The 18,714-nt window shown below is 50.8% G+C and overlaps 2 protein-coding genes across 8 annotated transcripts in view; one reads left to right on the forward strand and one right to left on the reverse strand.

Annotated features, from left to right (window-relative positions):
• LOC133496722 (disheveled-associated activator of morphogenesis 1-like) overlaps positions 1-13,390 on the forward strand; it is a 34,295-nt gene extending 20,905 nt beyond the window's left edge. For 4 of the 6 annotated variants that reach the window (XM_061812609.1, XM_061812611.1, XM_061812612.1 and 1 more), the window contains 23 exons: positions 2,466-2,537; positions 2,679-2,773; positions 3,401-3,734; positions 3,816-3,926; positions 3,992-4,095; positions 4,434-4,500; positions 4,578-4,695; positions 5,048-5,186; positions 5,785-5,843; positions 5,930-6,117; positions 6,710-6,991; positions 7,208-7,315; positions 7,607-7,636; positions 8,190-8,287; positions 8,494-8,578; positions 8,648-8,754; positions 9,056-9,144; positions 9,246-9,414; positions 9,816-9,923; positions 10,511-10,571; positions 10,665-10,796; positions 11,929-12,099; positions 12,564-13,390. In XM_061812609.1, coding sequence (XP_061668593.1) covers positions 2,466-2,537; positions 2,679-2,773; positions 3,401-3,734; positions 3,816-3,926; positions 3,992-4,095; positions 4,434-4,500; positions 4,578-4,695; positions 5,048-5,186; positions 5,785-5,843; positions 5,930-6,117; positions 6,710-6,991; positions 7,208-7,315; positions 7,607-7,636; positions 8,190-8,287; positions 8,494-8,578; positions 8,648-8,754; positions 9,056-9,144; positions 9,246-9,414; positions 9,816-9,923; positions 10,511-10,571; positions 10,665-10,796; positions 11,929-12,099; positions 12,564-12,785 — 2,949 coding nt within the window. In that variant the 3' untranslated portion in view covers positions 12,786-13,390. The other 2 variants (XM_061812613.1, XM_061812614.1) reach the window with 2 other exon arrangements.
• A 123-nt stretch (positions 13,391-13,513) lies between these two features.
• On the reverse strand, positions 13,514-17,137 carry LOC133496727 (trans-L-3-hydroxyproline dehydratase). 2 transcript variants are annotated; one of them, XM_061812630.1, is made up of 6 exons: positions 16,987-17,078; positions 14,897-15,405; positions 14,434-14,603; positions 14,225-14,347; positions 13,998-14,135; positions 13,514-13,911 (listed from the first exon to the last, which is right to left on the reverse strand). In XM_061812630.1, exons 1-6 carry the CDS (start codon positions 17,004-17,006, stop codon positions 13,786-13,788), a joined length of 1,086 nt encoding a protein of 361 aa, XP_061668614.1. In that variant the 5' UTR covers positions 17,007-17,078; the 3' UTR covers positions 13,514-13,785. The 2 variants fall into 2 exon arrangements, with proteins under 2 accessions (XP_061668614.1, XP_061668615.1); XM_061812631.1 differs by having other exon boundaries at positions 13,515-13,911; positions 14,897-15,381; positions 16,987-17,137.
• Positions 17,138-18,714: the final 1,577 nt, after the last annotated feature.

An 18,714-nucleotide genomic window follows, 5' to 3' on the forward strand; every position in this document is an offset into this window, starting at 1 on the left:
AAAACAGTTGGATGTCGGTCGCCTTTCATAAAATGGCCGACCTGTTTTGAATTAGAGATGACGCAGCGTGACCTCATCGGGGGTTGGTGGTGGTGGTGGGGGGGGGGGGGGGCGTGCTTCCTGCCACCTTCGCCTCGGACGGTCACCGGCGTTCCGATTTGAAGGCGTCAGCCCAGACGTGAATTTTTCCTCCTCAGCCGGAGGCGTCGACGCATTTACGGCGTCGTTTGCCCGACCCGAGCGCCGCTCGGGAATCGTGAAATTTCATGTTGCACAAAGACTTTTTTTTCCCTCTTACTTTCTTGTCTGCACAGGAAATTGTGGCAGAAATATACTTCCCAATGCCGCCCATTTTTTTTTTTTTTAAATTGATGGCTCACCTTCTTGCATTGTCAGAGCCTCACGCGAACATGCAGTACGCGTATACACACACACAGACGCACATAATGAACCGGTTTAGCCTCGGGATACGTTAACACGGTGATTATAAAAAGTCCACACACCTCTGTTCAATCGGCAAGTGTCTTTTCCACCATAAATGTTACCCACAGCCTGTATGGCTCAATTGCTTGATTGATTGTTTTGTTTTGTTTTTTTTTTTTATCTTTTTGAGTGAAATAATGTGGATGCACAAGTGTGCACACCCTCTTCTGGCTGTGTCACCTTTGAACGGTGCAATAAGATCTTCTTCTGTGTCATCTCAAGTCGAGCCACGTCCCAGATAGTGGCCTCGTTGTTGGGTTATCTGCTGCCCGAAATAGCTCCGTGGGACACTTTTAGAAATCAAGCTCAAAAACAAAGAGGAGGGAGGGAGAGAGAGAGAGAGAGAGAGAGAGAGAGAAACGCAGACGGCTCAGGAATGTGTGCTATCGCAGCGTTGGGGGGAGCGACGTCGTCAACCTGCCGCGGTTTGCGTCGATCGAGCCGAGTCAGCTCGGAGCGTCGCCCCGCCCTCCGACGCGTCCGTCGCGTGGGCTCAGGGGAAGTCGGCGAGGAAGCGCTCGGCCAGCCGAAAGCGAACACCAAAAAACCGAGAAAAATTTGGTGGGATTTCAAAAAATCGGGGCACAGGGCAAAAGGTTTGTTGAGGGTGCAATTACCTGACCAAAACCCCGTTGAGCACCTTTGCGACGTGCATGAGCTCTTGTCGTCGTTCAGCCGGGTTTGCAAGGTGGTCGTGTTTGGGCTCCACGACTACAAAACTCCACAGTCTCCGCCTTGCTGCGGCGACCTTTTCGCTGCCCTCAGTCTCTACTTGAGCATAATTCGTCGTTGCGCGTTGACGCGTCTGGTGAGGATTCCTCTGCTCGGTCGCGCACGTTTGCTGCCTCAGTGCCCTCTTGAAAAGAACAAGAACATTGTTTTTCTTACCACGATCCATTTTGGTCGGTTGTTAGCAGGTGTGGTTCCGACCGATTTTATTTCTGTGGGATTTGCGGCAACAAACAAAAGTCTTGTCCCGAGTCCCCCCCAAATAAGATCAAATTCAGAAAGTAAATGAAAGCGGTGTCAGTACCCTCCCCACTTCCTCCGCTGAGTGCGGGAATCCACGCTGGTGTTGGAGGGGAGTCTGCGGTGAAACGTGAACCGCTGCAGTTGCCGACGGGAAATCCCCCCACCTCTTCATCTCGTCCATTAGCGGACGCACCCCCCGGCTCCGCTTGGCACCGGCGGCCTCCCCCGCGGCCGAAAACGCTTCTTCTTGACGAACCGCCGGCCAATTAGTGCGCGGCGCTCCCAGCTCGCGTGCCGTTTAATGGCAGCAGACAACGGAGGGGGGGGGGGGGGGCGGCCTTTTTACGCGGGAGACGGGCTCGGGGTCAAGTCTTCTTCATGTAACGGACTTTGATTACGGAAAAGGGAAACAACTTTTTTTTTTTTTTTTTTTTTCTTCGTACGTAGCACACAGTGGTCGAAAGACGTTATTCACATTCATTTTGGGTTTGTGGAAAAACAATCAAAACCAATTGATTCATCATTTTTCTTCCATGTCAGCAGGCGGTGCAGCGTCGCTCCAATTTAGCGTCCTGAACGTCACGTGACCAAAAGCGGAACCCCCAACCCCCACCCCCCACCTCTGCTGCGCAACTACGAGTCGATGACGAGATGCTTTGAACGCAAATTTGTTCACATTTTGTCGCAACCTTGTTGCCGTCGTCGTCTGTTCTCGCCCCAAAAGAGTTTCGGTTTGACTTTGGCGGCAAACGCGCCCGTCGGGAGATTAAAAGTCGGCAGGGGGCATCCGTGTCCTCAATCCGCAGTTTTAACTCGCTTTGCTAATCTTTTTCTGATTTTCTCGGGCAGCCGCACGCCAAGCCGTGGAACTTTTGAAAAGTGTGTCGCCCTAATTTTCGGGGCCGCGCGCCCAGTGAAACGCTTCCTCGGGGGGGGGGCGGGGCCCCGGTTGCTCCCCGCTTGAGTGCCGCGGCTCCGCAATCGAATGTCTCTTTTATTTTATTTTCCAGGAGCAAGAGGAGAACAAGAGTGCAACCAGTTGGCCGGAGTACTACATCGACCAGCTCAATTTAATGGCGGCTGTAAGTCCGAACCTCAACTTTTTGCGGTCCTTTCGGGTTTTTGCACCATTGCCCCCGTTTTACCCAAAAGATTTTCAGAGATGAGCGTAGGAATCCGTTTCCGAGCTCGTCGTGACTTGCGTCTCCGTGTTTGTGGCGCAGCGAAAGACGCTCCTCGCTCTGGAGAACGTGGACGAGGAGGAGAGGAACAAAACCATCGAGAACTTGAAGACTGCGCTCAGGACTCAACCCATGAGGTGAAAATGCGCGCGGTCGTTTCACTTCATCGCTGCCGGAGACGTTCATATTCGGCGACCGGAACTGAACGCTTGACTGCCACCGACGTATAAATCCGCCGAGCACGTTTTTCAACTGCTAGCGTTCATCGCTTTGGAATCGAGATTAGTGAAGTTCGGCTTTTCACATCCGTTATATGAGGGCGTATTTCTCGACTACGAATATAAATGATTATTTTGCCTTTAAAGGCCCTTCCCCAGTCTTATTTTTGTCGTATCGTATTGAGGAGTCACAAAAGCAAAAAAACATAAAAATAGTCGGCCAAAGTCATTGTTCTGCTTGACGTTTCTTGTCACAGAAATCAAACTGCGTTCCGAGGCAAAAAATCTGAATGAAAGAAGAGGCGGGGAAGGTTCGGTGCTTTTTGCCACAGAACGCAATCTTCTCTAAAATCCTCCCAAGATGGCTGCCATCAAGCGCTCCCAGTAATAGAGGCCCATTTTTGCCAGGTAGCCAAAGTTTGAGAAGACAAGACAGTTGTGAATAATATTCCACTTTTATCGTAACGTTGGCGATCGTGCGTGGAAGGCGGCAGTCCCCGAAGGACGGCAAAGTCCCGGTCTCAAAAGCGCGATTTCCCCCTCCAGGTTCGTGACGCGCTTCATCGACCTGGACGGCCTGACGTGCATCCTGAACTTCCTGAAGAACATGGACTACGAGACGGCCGAGTCGCAGGTCCACACGTCGCTGATCGGCTGCATCAAGGCGCTGATGAACAACTCGCAGGGCCGCGCCCACGTGCTGGCGCACGCCGAGAGCATCAACGTCATCGGCCGCAGCCTGGCCAGCGACAACGTCAAGACCAAAGTGGCCGTGCTGGAGATCCTGGGCGCCGTCTGCCTGGTGCCCGGCGGCCACAGGAAGATCCTGGAGGCCATGCTGCACTACCAGCGCTTCGCCTGCGAGAGGACGCGCTTCCAGGTCGATTTCAGGGGCGCCTTTTAAGGTCACCCCGTGGTGAGCGCCGTAGATTTAACGGCCGCGCCGGCCTGTCGCCCGCAGACGCTTATTAACGATCTGGACCGGAGCACGGGCCGCTACAGAGATGAGGTCAACCTGAAAACGGCCATCATGTCCTTTATAAACGCCGTGCTGAGTCAGGGCGCGGGGGAGGTGAATCCGAATCTGTTGGCTCGGCCTTCGCGGAAAGTCGCTAACTCGCCGTCTTCTTTGTCCAGACCAGCCTGGAGTTCCGGATCCACCTGCGATACGAGTTTCTGATGCTGGGCATCCAACCCGTCATCGATAAGCTGCGTTCTCACGAGAACGCCACTTTAGACAGGTGAGCGCAAGACCAGACTCCAAAGAAATCATTTTTTCCATGGAACGTGTGGAATTGTGCCCCCCCCCCCCCCAAAAAAAAGGTGGTGTTTAGGATTTGTTAAAAAAAAAGTAATAATAATTGTTTATCCTGATTCTGATTGTGGAATACTTTGAATCAGGTCAGAATTATGGAAGGATGAGACAAAATTGTTAAAATTAATTTCTTCCGTGTCACTGACGGGTTGGAACGTGTTGAGGTTGAAATGGTTTTGTGGGGGGGGGGGGGGGGCAAACTTGAAGTTATGGATCATAGAACGTCCTTTTGACTTTTCCGCTCTTTTCTGTGGGTGGCGGCAGGCATTTAGACTACTTCGAGATGCTGCGGAACGACGACGAGCTGGCTCTGTCGAAGCGTTTTGAGTCGGTGAGCGAACGGGACCCTCGTCCGCCGGCGCCCTTTGCCCTTTGCCCCTTTCCTGAGCTCGGCTCCTCTGTTTCCAGGTCCACGTGGACACCAAAAGTGCCACCCAAGTGTTCGAGCTGATCCGCAAGAAGATGAACCACACGGACGCGTACCCGCACTTTATGTCGGTCCTCCATCACTGCCTCCTGATGCCACGTGAGTGTCGGCCGACCGGCACGGGAACGGAAACCGTCGCGCTCTTTATTTCTTGCTCCCAGTTAGTTTTTTTGTCGAACCGACACAGAGAACAAAGGACAATTTGACGTTTTTTTTAATTGACATTTAAATCCGAAATGCCACAGATGGACAAGTTTCTTCTGCACACCAAAGCATCACAAGCAAAGTTCCAAAACGGGCTAACTCAAATGTGTTCTAACGGACTATTTTCACTATTCATTATTGTCTTTAAAAAAAAAAAAAAAAAAAAAAAAAAGCATCCTTTGATAGTGCTGAGCATCCTTTATAAACTTTTTTTTTTTTTTTTTTGGTTCCCTCTCTCTGCACGCAGACAAGAGGAGCGGCAACACGGTCCAGTACTGGCTGCTCCTGGATCGCATCGTCCAGCAGATGGTGCTGCAGAACGACAAGGGCCACGATCCCGACGCGGCGCCGCTGGAGAACTTCAACGTGAAAAACGTCGTGCGCATGTGAGGGCTCGCGCTTTTTGAAAAATGGAATCGCGGTTGACTACACGGAGGCCTTCCATTGGGCTCTTTTTGTGTCATTTGCAAAGAAAAAAAAAATGGGAGAATGGTTCCGCTCATCTTATCGGATTCGCCTTTTTCGAGATTGTAAATTTTAAAGGCTTGACTGTGATTTTCTCAACTAGCGTGCACGTGCAACAGTCAATCAATCAGCAACTATTTTGATAATTGATTCATTTTCAGTTTTGCATTTTCTTATTCCAGTTTGACGTAATTTTGATTAAGGCGATCAACTAAATACTCAGAATAAAATGGTAAAGATGTTAAAATAATTGTTAGTTGCAGTCCGAATTGTTAGAAACAAAAAAAATGTAGCAGATGACAAATGTAACAAAGCAGCAAAATAAAAAAAAAAAAAAAAAAAATCATCAGCCAGCAGTGATGCTCATTAATGTCCGCAGAATGCGACAAACGTCAAAGTTTTGCTCTGCCCGGCCAATCAGAGCAAAGACAGCTGAAAGAGTCCCATTCGTTGGCTGATGAAATGTGATGAAACAGAAAGAAAAACGTGAAATGAAGAGAACAATTTGCTCCCGTTCAGGTTGGTCAACGAGAACGAGGTCAAGCAGTGGAAGGAGCAGGCGGAAAAGATGCGAAAAGGTCAGCGCGGCCCACCGAGGCCACGGCGGCGGCGGCGGCCGCGCGACTCGCTCACCGCCGACTTTGCCCCCCCCCCCCCCCCCCAGAGCACCACGAGCTGCAGCAGAAGCTGGAGAAGAAGGAGCGCGAGTGCGACGCCAAGACGCAGGAGAAGGACGACATGATGCGGACGCTCAACAAGATGAAGGAGAAGCTGGAGAAGGAGAGCGGCGAGCACAAGAACGTCAAGCAGCAAGTGGCCGAGCTCACCGCGCGCCTCCAGCAGCTCAGCGCCGTACGTTGCCGGGCCGTCGGAAAACGGCAAGGGGAGAAAACCTTCGGTTCGGGAGCCTTCCCAAAAAGCTTCCGAGTTGAACGAAACCTAAAACAAAGACGATTACAGTTGAGCTCGCTCGTCACGGTGGTTGAAAGTCTGCTGATTGGAGTTGCGTTGGATTGTTTGCTTTTAGACCAGAAATGTTTTGAATAAGTGGGCCAAAACAGTCAATAAGTCTTTTCAGGGTTGGTCCGCCCCCAAAAAGAGGGGGGAAAAAAAGGCCAACTGTGAACCTCGAGTGCACGAATTTTGCCTGAAGTCTGCCAATTTAACGCAAACATATTAAATGGACGAATCAACAGCAGCGAAGGGGATATTTTGAACACAATCGGTGCAGCAACAGATGCAGACAACGTCACAAGTATAGATTTTGCCTGTGAGAAATGAAAGTTACAAAGTCGTGAAAGCTTCGCCCACACTGGAGTAAGAGGGGTTAGTTTGTTTCTCATGAATAATTGAAAAAAATGTTTTCCCCACACACGTGAGATACAAGAAAGCACCGCAACTCACTCTCACGAATGAACGTGTCCTCCATTTCGTTTCGCCCCAGCGACAGGCCACCATCGTGCCCGGCGGCCCCCCCTTCATCCCCGGCGGCCCCGCTTCCCCTCCGCCGCCGCCGCCGCCGTCCTTCCCGGGACCGTGCCCGCCTCCGGGCGGGGCTCCGCCTCCCCCGCCTCCGCCCCCGCCGCCGGGCGGCCCTCCGCCGCCGCCCTTGGGCGGCGGCCCCCTGCCGCCGCCCGGGGCCCCGTCGGGCCCCTCCGTGCAGAGGAAGAACATCCCGCAGCCCGGCAACCCGCTCAAGTCCTTCAACTGGTCCAAGTTGGCCGAGGTGAGGAAGGTCGCACGAAAGGAAAAGTTGCCGTCGAAATCTATGAAATAGTTATGAGGTGGTCATTGGCAAAATATGTTCCTATGGGCCTTTTGCTGATTTATTCAAACGGGGCAGAAAGCATTTCTTCTTGCCACTTTTTTGTTGTTGTCTTAATTTGTAATGAAATAACCTTTTGACCCCCCCAAAAGACGCGGCGTGTTATTTCCCGTGCAGAATAAACTCGAAGGCACCGTTTGGAAGGAGGTGGACGACGCCAAGGTCTTCCGAGTTCTGGATCTGGAGGACATCGAAAGGACCTTCTCGGCCTATCAGAGGCAGCAGGTGCTCGCGGCGTTTCCCCACAAATTCTTTCTTCTTCTTTTCGGAACGGAGTCGCGCGCGCTCGCGGAATTTGCTCCGCAGCGGTTAGCGTTTGTTTGGTTTTTTTTTTTTTTTTTCTGTCTCCGTGAGCCTTTTTTTTTTTTTTTTTTTTTGGTCCACGTCGGCAAGTTTCCCAAATGCGTAACGACGGCGGTCTCTCGCGCTCGCTTTTGATTCCTTTGACCCGTCCGTTGCTCGAGTCATTCTAACGACTGCTTGTACGTCTTCCTCTGCTTCCCGGCTGCACTTTAGGACTTCTTTGCGATCAATAACAGCAAGCAGGTGAGTACGCGTACGCTCCAGTAGTCTACAAAGTGTGTTGTTTTAATTGCTTGCCAGTTTGTCACACACGCCAAACGTTTCCTTTTATGTGATCCTCATTTTCAAGTCCCACCAAATCTTTCCGTGGGCTAAAGATGAAGCCCGATCCTGAAAGCGTTTCCGTGATCTTTTACCCATCTGCCATTGCCGTCTTACACGCGCAGATCAATCTAAATATGTCGTCGTTGATCAAGATAGAGGCCGGCGGTTGCCGTTGTTTTTGCACTTTTATAAACTCGATGAGCACGATGTGGAACCAAGTAGTTGAAAACGAGTTCCGTTTGCCAGCCGACGTCGGCGTCAAGACGCAACACATTTGAGGATTTTCCACATAAAGGAGGACGTCAATCTTTGGTGTAGCTGATATGTTGGCGAGTTGTCTACGTTGTCCCGCCGTCCGGTCCGCTCCACTTTCTTGCGCGTTTTTCCCGACTGCTATCGACCGGCGACGACGTGCGTTTCAAAAAAAAAAGGCGCCACGTTCAATGGCTGCGTGGGTCTTTGTGCCCGGCAGAAAGATCCGGAGGACGACACGCCGAGCTCCCGAAAGGTGAAGGAGCTGTCGGTGATCGACGGCCGCCGGGCGCAGAACTGCAACATCCTCCTCTCGAGGTACGTCGTCGTCCTCGCCCCGAAAGTGACTGCGTAGCGGGGGGGCTAATGCGGAACGCCGTCGACGGGCTAGCAAATAGCTTTGAGGCGCTCTTTTTTTCTTCGCGGCTTGTTCGAAACGGAGCCGTCAAAGAACGGATGACGAAAGTGGAAGTGGTCGTGTGTGAGTGGTTGACGGAGGGATCGATCCGCGCGCTGCTCGGCAGGCTGAAGCTGTCCAACGACGAGATCAAGCGGGCCATCCTCACCATGGACGAGCAGGAGGACCTCCCGAAAGACATGCTGGAGCAGGTGCGGCGGGCGCCCTTTCGGTTTGCCGGGCCCGCTGGCGACCAACGGACCGCCTTCCCTTTTTTTCAGCTGCTGAAATTTGTGCCGGAGAAGAGCGACGTGGACCTCCTGGAGGAGCACAAGCACGAGCTGGACCGCATGGCCAAAGCTGACCGCTTCCTCTACGAGATGAGCAGGTGCGCGCGTCGTCACGCTAAATAAATAACCTTCATAGATAGGAGAAATTCATTTTTAAAGAATAGATATTAATCAACCGAGGCCTAAATGAATGCGATAAAAGATCCCAGGACTCGTTTAATGTAAATGTTCGGAGAATGGCGCACGTTGCCCGCCGGCTTTTGCGGCACGACGGCCTTCTGTGAGGCGAGCAAAATGAAGGAACCAAAACAAACGTCGAGCTGTCCCGATTGACGGCTGTTCCCGACGTCCCGCCCCCTTTTTCCTTTTTCCAACCTTGTTTCGACGCTGCCCGTTCAGGATCAACCACTACCAGCAGAGACTGCAGTCCCTGCACTTCAAAAAGAAGTTTGCGGAAAGAATCGCCGAGATCAAACCCAAAGTGGAAGGTGAGCCGTCGCCGTCGCCGCCTCCTCCCCGACGCGTCGACATCAACCCGAGCCGACTTGTGGTTTGTTTGGTTTTTTTTTTTTTTTTTGACCGCCCGCAGCGCTGACGAAGGCCTCCGAAGAGGTTTTGCGCAGCAGGAACCTGAAGCAGCTCCTGGAGGTGGTCTTGGCCTTCGGCAACTACATGAACAAGGGCCAGAGGGGGAACGCGTACGGCTTTAAGGTGTCGTCGCTCAACAAGATCGCCGACACCAAATCCAGCATCGACAAGTAAGAAACGACGAGGTCACGCGTTCTGACCTTGCAAACGCACGCCCCAAAAAAATAATCTCAACATTCATTCACACCGTATGTTTGTCCAGGAGGAAAAATGTGACCGTGTCTACAAAATGGATTTGCATTTGTTTGACAAAAATTGGCCTCATCTATATTTTCCATGCGAGTTTTACAACGTAAAGTTTTAATAACTGATTCATTCCAAATGAAAAGCGTCAAATCATTTGAACGAATTTGTACGAAAAAAAAACCCAAAACTGAGCCGTTGCCAGTGCATCAGTGCCACTCAAAACTGGGATTGCACCCACAATGTCGCAATATGTACGATGCATGATGCGTTTTATCCAGACAATGAATTTGAGAACGTTTTTGGCCCCGCCCCCTTCTGTCGGCAGGAACGTCAACCTGCTGCATTACCTGATCACCATCCTGGAGAAGAAATACCCCAAAGTGCTCCAGTTCCAGGCGGAGCTGCCGAACGTGCCCGAAGCGGCCAAAGTCAAGTAAGTGGGCCGACGTTGGCAATTTGCTCAAGTGTAACTGGACCTCTAAAGTACTACGATGGCCTCCTCGCGTGTGGGGAAGTTGCCGTTTATCAAGTCATCGTGGGGGAGGAGGGGGGGGGGAAGACTCACAAGGAGCTTGTGTGGGCCACAACTCACGCGGAGACAAAGCAGCCAATGTGATGTCACTAACTCAGCCACGCCCCTTCAAGGCACACATTCACATAAAAACTTTTTTTTTTTTTTTCATAAAACTGCAATTTTTATTCAGTAAAACCAAAAATGCGGATGTTTGGAACCGATTGACGGTATCTGGATTCATGTCAAGGCTCAAATTGATTTGATATGAAATGGACAAACGCCGTCACCTAATCTAGGGTTTGTTACCCCCCCCCCCCCCAATTTTTTTTTTTCCTTATTCAAAAATTTGGGGGATTGGGGGAAAAAAAAAATGCAATTAAACTGGGCAACAATTAGCTGTGTATTTTTGCTATTTGCGGTCCGGTCTGGTTCCGTTCTCCCTCCCTGGTCAAGTTAGCTAGCGCTTGGTTAGCATTGCCAGCAAATCGTCCTCAACTTGCTTACAGCATGACGGAGCTGGAAAAAGACGTCGGCAACCTGCGGAGCGGCCTGAAGAGCGTGGAGAGCGTACGTCGCCCGTCGGAGTCGGAGTCGGAGTGGCGTTGGGCGCAAAGCTAACCGTTTGCTTCTGGTCCTGTTGGTTTTCCCGGGACACGCCAGGAGCTGGACTACCAGAAGCAGCGAGCGCAGGAGCGGGGTGACAAGTTCGCGTCTGTGGTGAGCCAGTTCATCACCGTGGCCAGCTTCAGCTTTTCCGACGTGGAGGACTCGCTGACGGAGGCCAAAGACTTGGTGAGACCGGAGTCGTCATTGCGGCGCTCGGCGCCCGCACGACACCATATCCCATCGCGAAATGAATCCGCAAAAAAGAAAAGCTAATTTCCGACGTTGCTATTGGTTCGAGTGGTGGGACACGTCGCTCGGCTCGGCCGTCCGCAGACGACTCCGTCATCTGCATAACTATTCGAGTTCTGACCCGAGGGGTAGCATTTGCAGACTGAACGGGAGGGGTCCGGGAACTCAGCCTTGAGGGACATCGTGCTCATTGCCATTTGTGGAGATTGAGCACTTTCCTCCGGGTAGGACCAGAACCGTTTTGGACTGTTCCATTTAGTCCTACCCACGTTTCCAACCCTGTTTGAAAGTAAATAATCATCTACCCGATCAATAGCCAAGACAAAGAGCAGCGTCCTAAACCTGCTCAAAGCCGGGGACCAGATCTCAGGCTTGCGTCTGCGTCGTGTTCGACCCAGCTCCGTCTCAAACACAAAAGAGTTTTTTTTGTTTTTTTTTTAAACAAGAGTGTGGCCTCCATTAGGCCTTCACAAGGTGAAACGCGAGTACGTCCTCCTGACGCTTGATTTACTTGCTTCTTTATTGACCGGGACTTTTTTTTTTTTTTTTTTTTTTCCCCCCCATCTTTATCTTTATCTTGCACGTTTCTGTTCACGCTTGCACTACGTTGACCCGTGTGGCGAGCCGGTCACATGGCAACCGTTAAGTCTCTGTGAATCATTGACGTTGCCCCAGGGTGAAAGGTTTTTTTTTTTTTTGCAGCGGTCCACAGGACATCGCAAGAAGTGAAAACGGGCCTCCTCCTCCTCACGGCTCTCGCTAAAAAGCTCGCATTAGCTCGTGAGTCTTTGATGCGATGAGAGCTGAGCACTTCCTGCCATCTGGATGTGCTTCTTGTTAACCTGCTGTGAAAAGTAGCCAACAAACTCGTCGCCTCCATTTGGACTGTCCTTGACTGTAATAGGCCGCCCCTAGAACCGCAAAGTCCGCCGTCCTCTCATTTCACAGGCCTGATCCGTCACGTGACCTCTGTAAAATGGCCGTCCCGCATGCCGGGCCTGCTGATTTCTGACGGGGCGCCCCTCCACCCCCCCACCCCCCCTTTTTTTTTTCTTGTCCCCTCCGGCAGTTCCTGAAAGCCGTCAAGCACTTCGGCGAAGACGCCAGCAAGATGCAGCCGGACGAGTTCTTCGGCATCTTCGACCAGTTCTTGCAGTCGTTCGGCGAGGCGCAGCAGGAGAACGAGAACATGCGGCGGCGCAAGGAGGAGGAGGAACGCAGGGCCAAAATGGAAGCGCAGGTAACTTCCACGAAGTTCCGTGACCACGTAGAGTACAGAAGTTGCCCGAGTATAAGACCCGGACAACTTGTTTTGTTCTGTGACACCAAGCATTTTTGACGTTCATGTTTTGTACGCAGTAGAAATCTCTGTACCGTATTGTGAGCCTTGCAGAACACCACAAGATTTCTACTGGATCTGCTGTTGATCGTGACATCCACGTAGAGTACAATGTAAAAATCTGGGGCTCAAGTATGGAGCCTCGTGGAACACCACCAGTGTTTTATCCGCAGGGGACCTCGGCTAACAACAATCATTTCTAGGGCACGAATATACAACAATCGATCAAAATAGTTAGTTAATAGTTTATATGAAATGGTTGTGTAGTACTATGTGGGGGGAGATTTTGGGGAATGTAAAATACACACTTTGGAAAGACTCGCGGCCGCTCTCCAATTTTGCTTTTTCCGTGTAATGTTGCGCAGCTCAAAGAGCAGCGGGAGAAGGAACGCAAGGCGCGCAAGGCCAAGGCCAACGGCGAGGACGACGACGGCGGCGGCGGCGAGTTCGACGACTTGGTGTCGGCGCTGCGCTCGGGCGAGGTCTTCGACAAGGACCTGTCCAAGATGAAGCGCAACCGCAAACGCATCAACACCCAGAACTCGGACGCCGGGCGTGAGCGGCCCATCACCAAGCTCAACTTCTAGGATGGCGGCGTCCGCTCGCCGCTCGCCACCCTTCTCAAGGTTTGCCCCCAAACCCCCCCCCCGGACAGACTTCCTCCGTTCCCACACGTGAACGTTTCATGACAAACAACAAAGACACCGTTTGATAGGATCCGCGACGCTGTTTAGTTTTGTTGTACAAGCGAAACTTCCCTTCAAGGACTACAAAAGCGAGGCCGGTTTCTATCAATTCACAGGTGGAGACTCAAATCCTCATCAGAGCTTTAACAACTGTGACCCAAAAGTAGCCTTGAAGCAGGACCTTTTCTCAACACCCCCCCACCCCACCTTTTTTTTTTTTTTTAAACAATTTGACACGTGTGCAGCATTTATATATATATATATATATATATATATATAATATCAGATCACTGTTTGTTAAGAGCTGGCCTTAACTGTCGGGTTTTATGTGAATTCGGTACTCCTCCAGCCGGGCCTGGGCCTAAACCGCCCGAACAATTTGAGTTGTGATGACGTACGATACGATGTTCCGTTCAAAAAGGTTGCGTGCTTGTTACACTTGCACATGTAAAGTTGTAGTTGCGATGCTTAAAAATGCCATTAAAACCATAACCCAAGCAAGTCGACATATGTATTAATTCCTTGCAGTGAAAAGTACATTTTGGATATCGTCCCCTCACTCCAAAATTCACAAAAACTTGCTCCAGACATTTCATCGAACAGCAATGTTTTGATACTTTTATTGCTATTACAGATTTGCGGGGGGGAACTGGGAGATCATTATCTATGGCATCATTTCTATGTCTTTTTTTAAGAATATGAGAAATGTATAACGTTGCAAGCACCCTGACTCTTATACGGTGCACTGAGTTAGGGCTCCATCTAGTGGACAGTAAGACTACTTTTTTCTTTGGACGGCCCTGAGATTTTTATTTTTTTTTTTTTAATTTCAAATGTAAATATCGCACCTATTGCTATCATATAGACATAAATGTGAATAATCACAAGCAGTAGGTGACGCTCACTTGAGCAGAAAGCCGTCCTTCAGCCGGTCGTCGCTCTCCTGCACGAAACAGGAAACTCCCGTGTAAAAAGCTCTGCCGGCCACCTCCACCACCACCGCCTTGAAGTCCCCGCACGTGGTCTCCTGATGAGGATGGGGGGCACACGACAAAAAGCCGTGAAAGAAGATAAGATGACGAAACACCAGACGTGTATTTGTCAAGCAGTCACCTCCACGGCTTTGCCGGTGAATTGCGATCCCGTGGCTCCGCTCTGGAAAGTCCTGGACTGGTTCAACCGGATCAGACCCTTGCGGTACTGGAGGGCCACTCGGGCCGTCACGCCAGATCCGGTCGGGCTGCGGTCCACCTTCAACCGGCACGTAGAACGACAAAGTTATCACCCCCCCGGCCGCCTTCGGTCGTCCCGACTCGCCATCAACGCGTCAAAAGGGCGACCTGAGCGTCGGCGAAGACGCAGACGTTGGCGGTGGCGTCCGAGGAGAAGAGATCTTTGCCGTCGGTGAGGACGGTGCCGTACAGGAACGCCAGGTCGTCGTCCAGCGGGTGCCGCAGCTTCACCTTGAAGGGGCGGAGAGTGCGCTTTGAACAATCATCAACTTTTGCCAGTTGGTGATTTCGCGTGGTCGAAGTGCATCTCCGCACACCTGCGATTTGACGGCTTCGGTGACGGCCGCGGCCGCGTCCGCGAGATCTCTGGTCCTGGACTCCCTCACGTCCAGACCGAAGCGCTGGGCGTCCACGAAGGCGTAAAAGGCTCCTCCGTAGCTGATGTCCACCGTCACGTCGCCGAAGCCTTCCACGGCCACCGTCACGTCTGCGAGAGCGACGCTTTGGTTGTTAGCTGTGAGTTCATATCTCCGCGCTTCTGAGAGGCGGGGGACACCCTGAACTGGTCGCCAACCATTCGCACCGACGAGCAATTTCGAGTCTTCAAGTTTTTGGGGATGTGGGAGGAACACACAAAGGGCGAGGCCGGGATTTGAACCCCGGTCCTCGCAACTGTGAGGCGGACGCTCTCACCGGACCTATACTACTACTACTACTACTTGCATTCATTTTTCAAGAAATCATTTTCGATGAAATTGCGAATAACGCGGCGTCGCTCACCCGCGGCGAAGACAAACGCCGGCACGCTGAGGAACCTGACGGCGCCCGTCTTGCCGTCGGCGTACTCCACGAAGGCCCGGACCAGGCCGCACGGGCAGTGGATGTTGACGGGCGTCTCGGGCGAGCGCGGCTCCTTGACCAGGCCGTAGTCGAGGGCGAAACGTCCCAGGGCCAGCACGGCGTGGCCGCACATGGTGCTGTAGCCCGCGTTGTGCATGAACAGCACGCCCACGTCGGCGTCGGGCAGCTCGCTGGGCACCGGCAAGGCGCCGTACATGTCGTAGTGGCCCCGCGGCTCCAGCATCAGCGCCCGCCGCAGGTGGTCCAGGTGGTCGCGCGCGAAACGCCGCTTGGCCAGCAGCGTGTCACCTTCCACGCGCGGGTAGCCGCTCACGACGACGCGGACGGGCTCGCCGCCCGTGTGCATGTCCACCGTCGACAGCTCGGCGCCCTCGTGGGGCGGGAGCCGCGCGTCCAGGGCCGCCCTGCACGGCAACGTTGACATTTTGCTGTGAATGACACAACTTGGAAAGACTGAATTTGAAATGAACACTCCCACATATATTTTTAGAAAATACAAGTTTGGAGGTGGCTTTCGGTGCCCCTTCGCCAGCACCTCACATCTCAATTTCCTTTTCTTCTTCTTCTTCTTGGATTTTGCCCCTCTTTGCCAGCAGTTGGGGGCTTTTAACTGGTCTCTAACCTGCGGCACGCCAGCCACATCTGGCTCTTTTTGATGGTTGCGTATGGCTCGCAGAGCCCTCGTGACCATATTCCAGAAACGTGATTCTGTCATGCACTCGACGCAAATGACGCGTAGACAGTTTGACCCGGCGGGCTTGCCGTAGGAGTCGACACGCCTCGGTGCAAAAGGGTCGAACGCCGATCAATTGGAGCAACTAATTCTGGAAACGCTTTATTTGATGAAGGGCTGAAGTTTTCAACAAGAATAGACGCCCAACGCGGACGGCGACGGTTCTGCCGTCTGTCTAAATTCACAGATGGGGAGGATGCCAAAACATTCGTACTCCACGTTGCCCATAAACGTTTTGACAACCTCGCTTTGAGACCAGATAATCAAACAAATAAAAAACACGGCAAGAACTGTTCGCCAACGTACTATCGTGATGGGAAATGAAATTGACGCCTGCATGAAGCTTCATCCGACGACGTATGAAAGACTATGATGACGTGCGTCAGCAAAACTGTGCAGCACCAGATGTCGCATTCATGGTGAGTAGTACTTTTTTTTGTCATCGTTGGTTAGCAACATCTGAATTTTATTTCAAAGAATTCAGAGACTTATTGTACTGTAAAAGTGTTGGTCTTACATAAATGCACAAATACACCTGTGCTTAGTCATTTTAAGATATTTGGCAATCCCGACCCCTGCTCTAAAGGATTCGAGAATGACGCCATCTTGTGTGTCACCGAGGCCAGAGAACACAGGTGATAGGTCAAGCGTAAAGTTTAATTTTTCCGATCGGTCGAAGGATTGTCGTGACGTCATTGTAAACCTACCCTATGGATATATGGACTTTCTTTTTATCGAGTCAAGGCACATATTTTACGATTGAATAATCCCCCGGCACACCAACAAAAGTGAATGTCACCAAAAATGGAGCGATTAATTACTGTATGTACTTCCTGCCATCTAATAGAAGAGGATTTTTTTTTTTTAGCAATTACATAAAATTGGATAATTTTCCATGGGACACTGTTTTGGGAATCACTGCTCTGCAGAAAAGTTTATTACCGCTGCGTGCGTGGGGGGTGAAACTAGTATCTCTAATGAACCAACTGCTACCACCGCGTGAGTGACGTTTCCACTTGAGATGGCGTTTTCGAACCGAAACATATTTTGCTACAACTTGTATTTGTTTAAGGTTTGTTTCCCCGGAGCTTTTTTTGTTCGTTTTTTTAAACAAACAGTACTTGTTTTTGCTCGACGCATGGTTTTCTTCGGACATTTCGCATCGAAGTGACGCGTTCACTGACACCCGTGTAATAAATACTCGAGCAAATGAAGAAGCTCCACAGCAATATTTGTAAGATTTAAAAAAAAAAAAACGTCAAATATTTTCGTTTACCTGCGTGCGCGACTCGCCATAAACTCCGGTGGGTTGGACGTCTTCTTCGTCGCTAGCTGCTGCCACTGTGGCGGCAGACAGCTCGACGCGGAGGGGCGTCGCTGCCCTCCAGCGGTCCAGGGGAGGTATGACATTATCCTCAAAAGTTGGAAACAACCAGGTCGTTCCAAAAATTCGCCACTTTTTCGGCTTGCATTAAGATAACTATTGCACAAGATAAATACATCTGTGAACCTATAATATATACATAATTTTCTCTTGACATTGTACCCAAATACTTGCTGGAAAACAAAACAAATGTCTTATTTCCCTCCCCTGGAGGATGGAAAAGATTGAAAATGCGTCTTTGTCTTCTTCCTCGTTGATTTCTGCACATGCAAGTGGGATGAAACGATGATGTAAAATTTGGGATTAATAGAAGAAAATGTTTGAAACGAGCTAGCTCAATGTTTTGTATTTATTTTTTCTACCTTACAAAAAAATTCTCACTATTTCTTGATATGATATATTGAAAAAATATAATCACGGTGCTGTTTTTCACGCGAGCGACAATTTAGTCTTTATGATTTGGGAACGTTGGAGGAAGCCACACGTTAACTTTAAATATTTTTGCAAAGTTAAAGGACAAGAGACAGAACAGCAGCTGGCGGCCATCATTTGGTGTTTTGTTGTTGTTTTTTTCCGCAGATGAGCATTGAAAGCTTCTCTGGATGCATGCGAGGCCGTTTTCAAATCTACAACATGCGCAACGATGCGCTCAGAGGTCGCATGCTTACAAAGATAAATTGGAAGACAAAAGAAGAAGCCGGCGGCAGCCTAATGACATCATCAGGCCCACATTTTGCATATTGTTGTTTTCCTCACCCGAGATATGTTGGCACGAAATTCAAAACTACCTGAGCGTTAACATTGCATCGCTGCACTGACAAAATGGCGTCCCGTGGCGAGATTACAAATTCTTCAGGCTCGGGGAACGAAGCGTCTCTGAGGTTTGAGTCCCGTTTAAGGCACCAACGCCGACTCCGAAGCGAGTTCCTCTTGATTTTCACCTCCAGTTTTATCATCAATCAGCCTCGAAGCGGCAGGCGAGCTGTTGACCTTTGACACGACAGGCCCGTCCGGCTAGCGCGACCTCGAACGCCTTCGTGAGAACGTCAACGTTCCCTCCGGCCGGGAAGCGGGACGGCGAAAAACTCTGATACGGTTTTGGCGTTTGGGTGCTGGTATTGTAGCGACCGATCAAACGGAGCGCCACCTACAGGATCTCAAACAAGTCGAAGGCCTTGGTGGGAGTCAAACGTCATCGGGGACGGAGCACCTGAGACCAGTCTTTGGACTCTCTGGGCACCCCCCAGTCTGGTACATAACTCGTTCGATCCTTACCGGTAGGACTTTTGAAAGATTTGAACTCAGCGACTTTTTTTTTTTCTTGACCGACTTCATTTTTTTGAAGGTGAGGTCAGCAGGGGGAGAGTAAAAACAGAAGTTTAGCCTGGGTCGTTAGTGGAAGTTACAGCGAGAGAGACATGCATGTGCAATTCCGGTGCTTTTTTTTTTTTTTTCAAATTCATATTTTCAAGTTTTGGGATCCTAGTTTGTGAAATATTTGCACTTTGAAGTCACTCGCGGCTTCCAGTCATCGAGTCGACGTCCCTCTAATGCCTCAACGTGGTGTCAAAGCAACTGCACTGTATCAGTACTCAGTTTTTTCTTGAAAAGATTTTCATG

The sequence above is a fragment of the Syngnathoides biaculeatus genome, chromosome 23 (assembly GCF_019802595.1).
Source record: "Syngnathoides biaculeatus isolate LvHL_M chromosome 23, ASM1980259v1, whole genome shotgun sequence".
Taxonomy (NCBI): domain Eukaryota; kingdom Metazoa; phylum Chordata; class Actinopteri; order Syngnathiformes; family Syngnathidae; genus Syngnathoides; species Syngnathoides biaculeatus.

Excerpts from the sequence above, each read along its gene's own strand:
- LOC133496727 (XM_061812631.1), bottom strand. The coding sequence starts at position 17,120 with ATGTCATACCTCCCCTGGACCGCTGGAGGGCAGCGACGCCCCTCCGCG. Across the intron at positions 15,382-16,986 it reads ATGGCGAGTCGCGCACGCAG|GGCGGCCCTGGACGCGCGGC; the intron begins GTAAACGAAAAT and ends GTTGCCGTGCAG. Across the intron at positions 13,912-13,997 it reads TCACCGGCAAAGCCGTGGAG|GAGACCACGTGCGGGGACTT; the intron begins GTGACTGCTTGA and ends CATCCTCATCAG.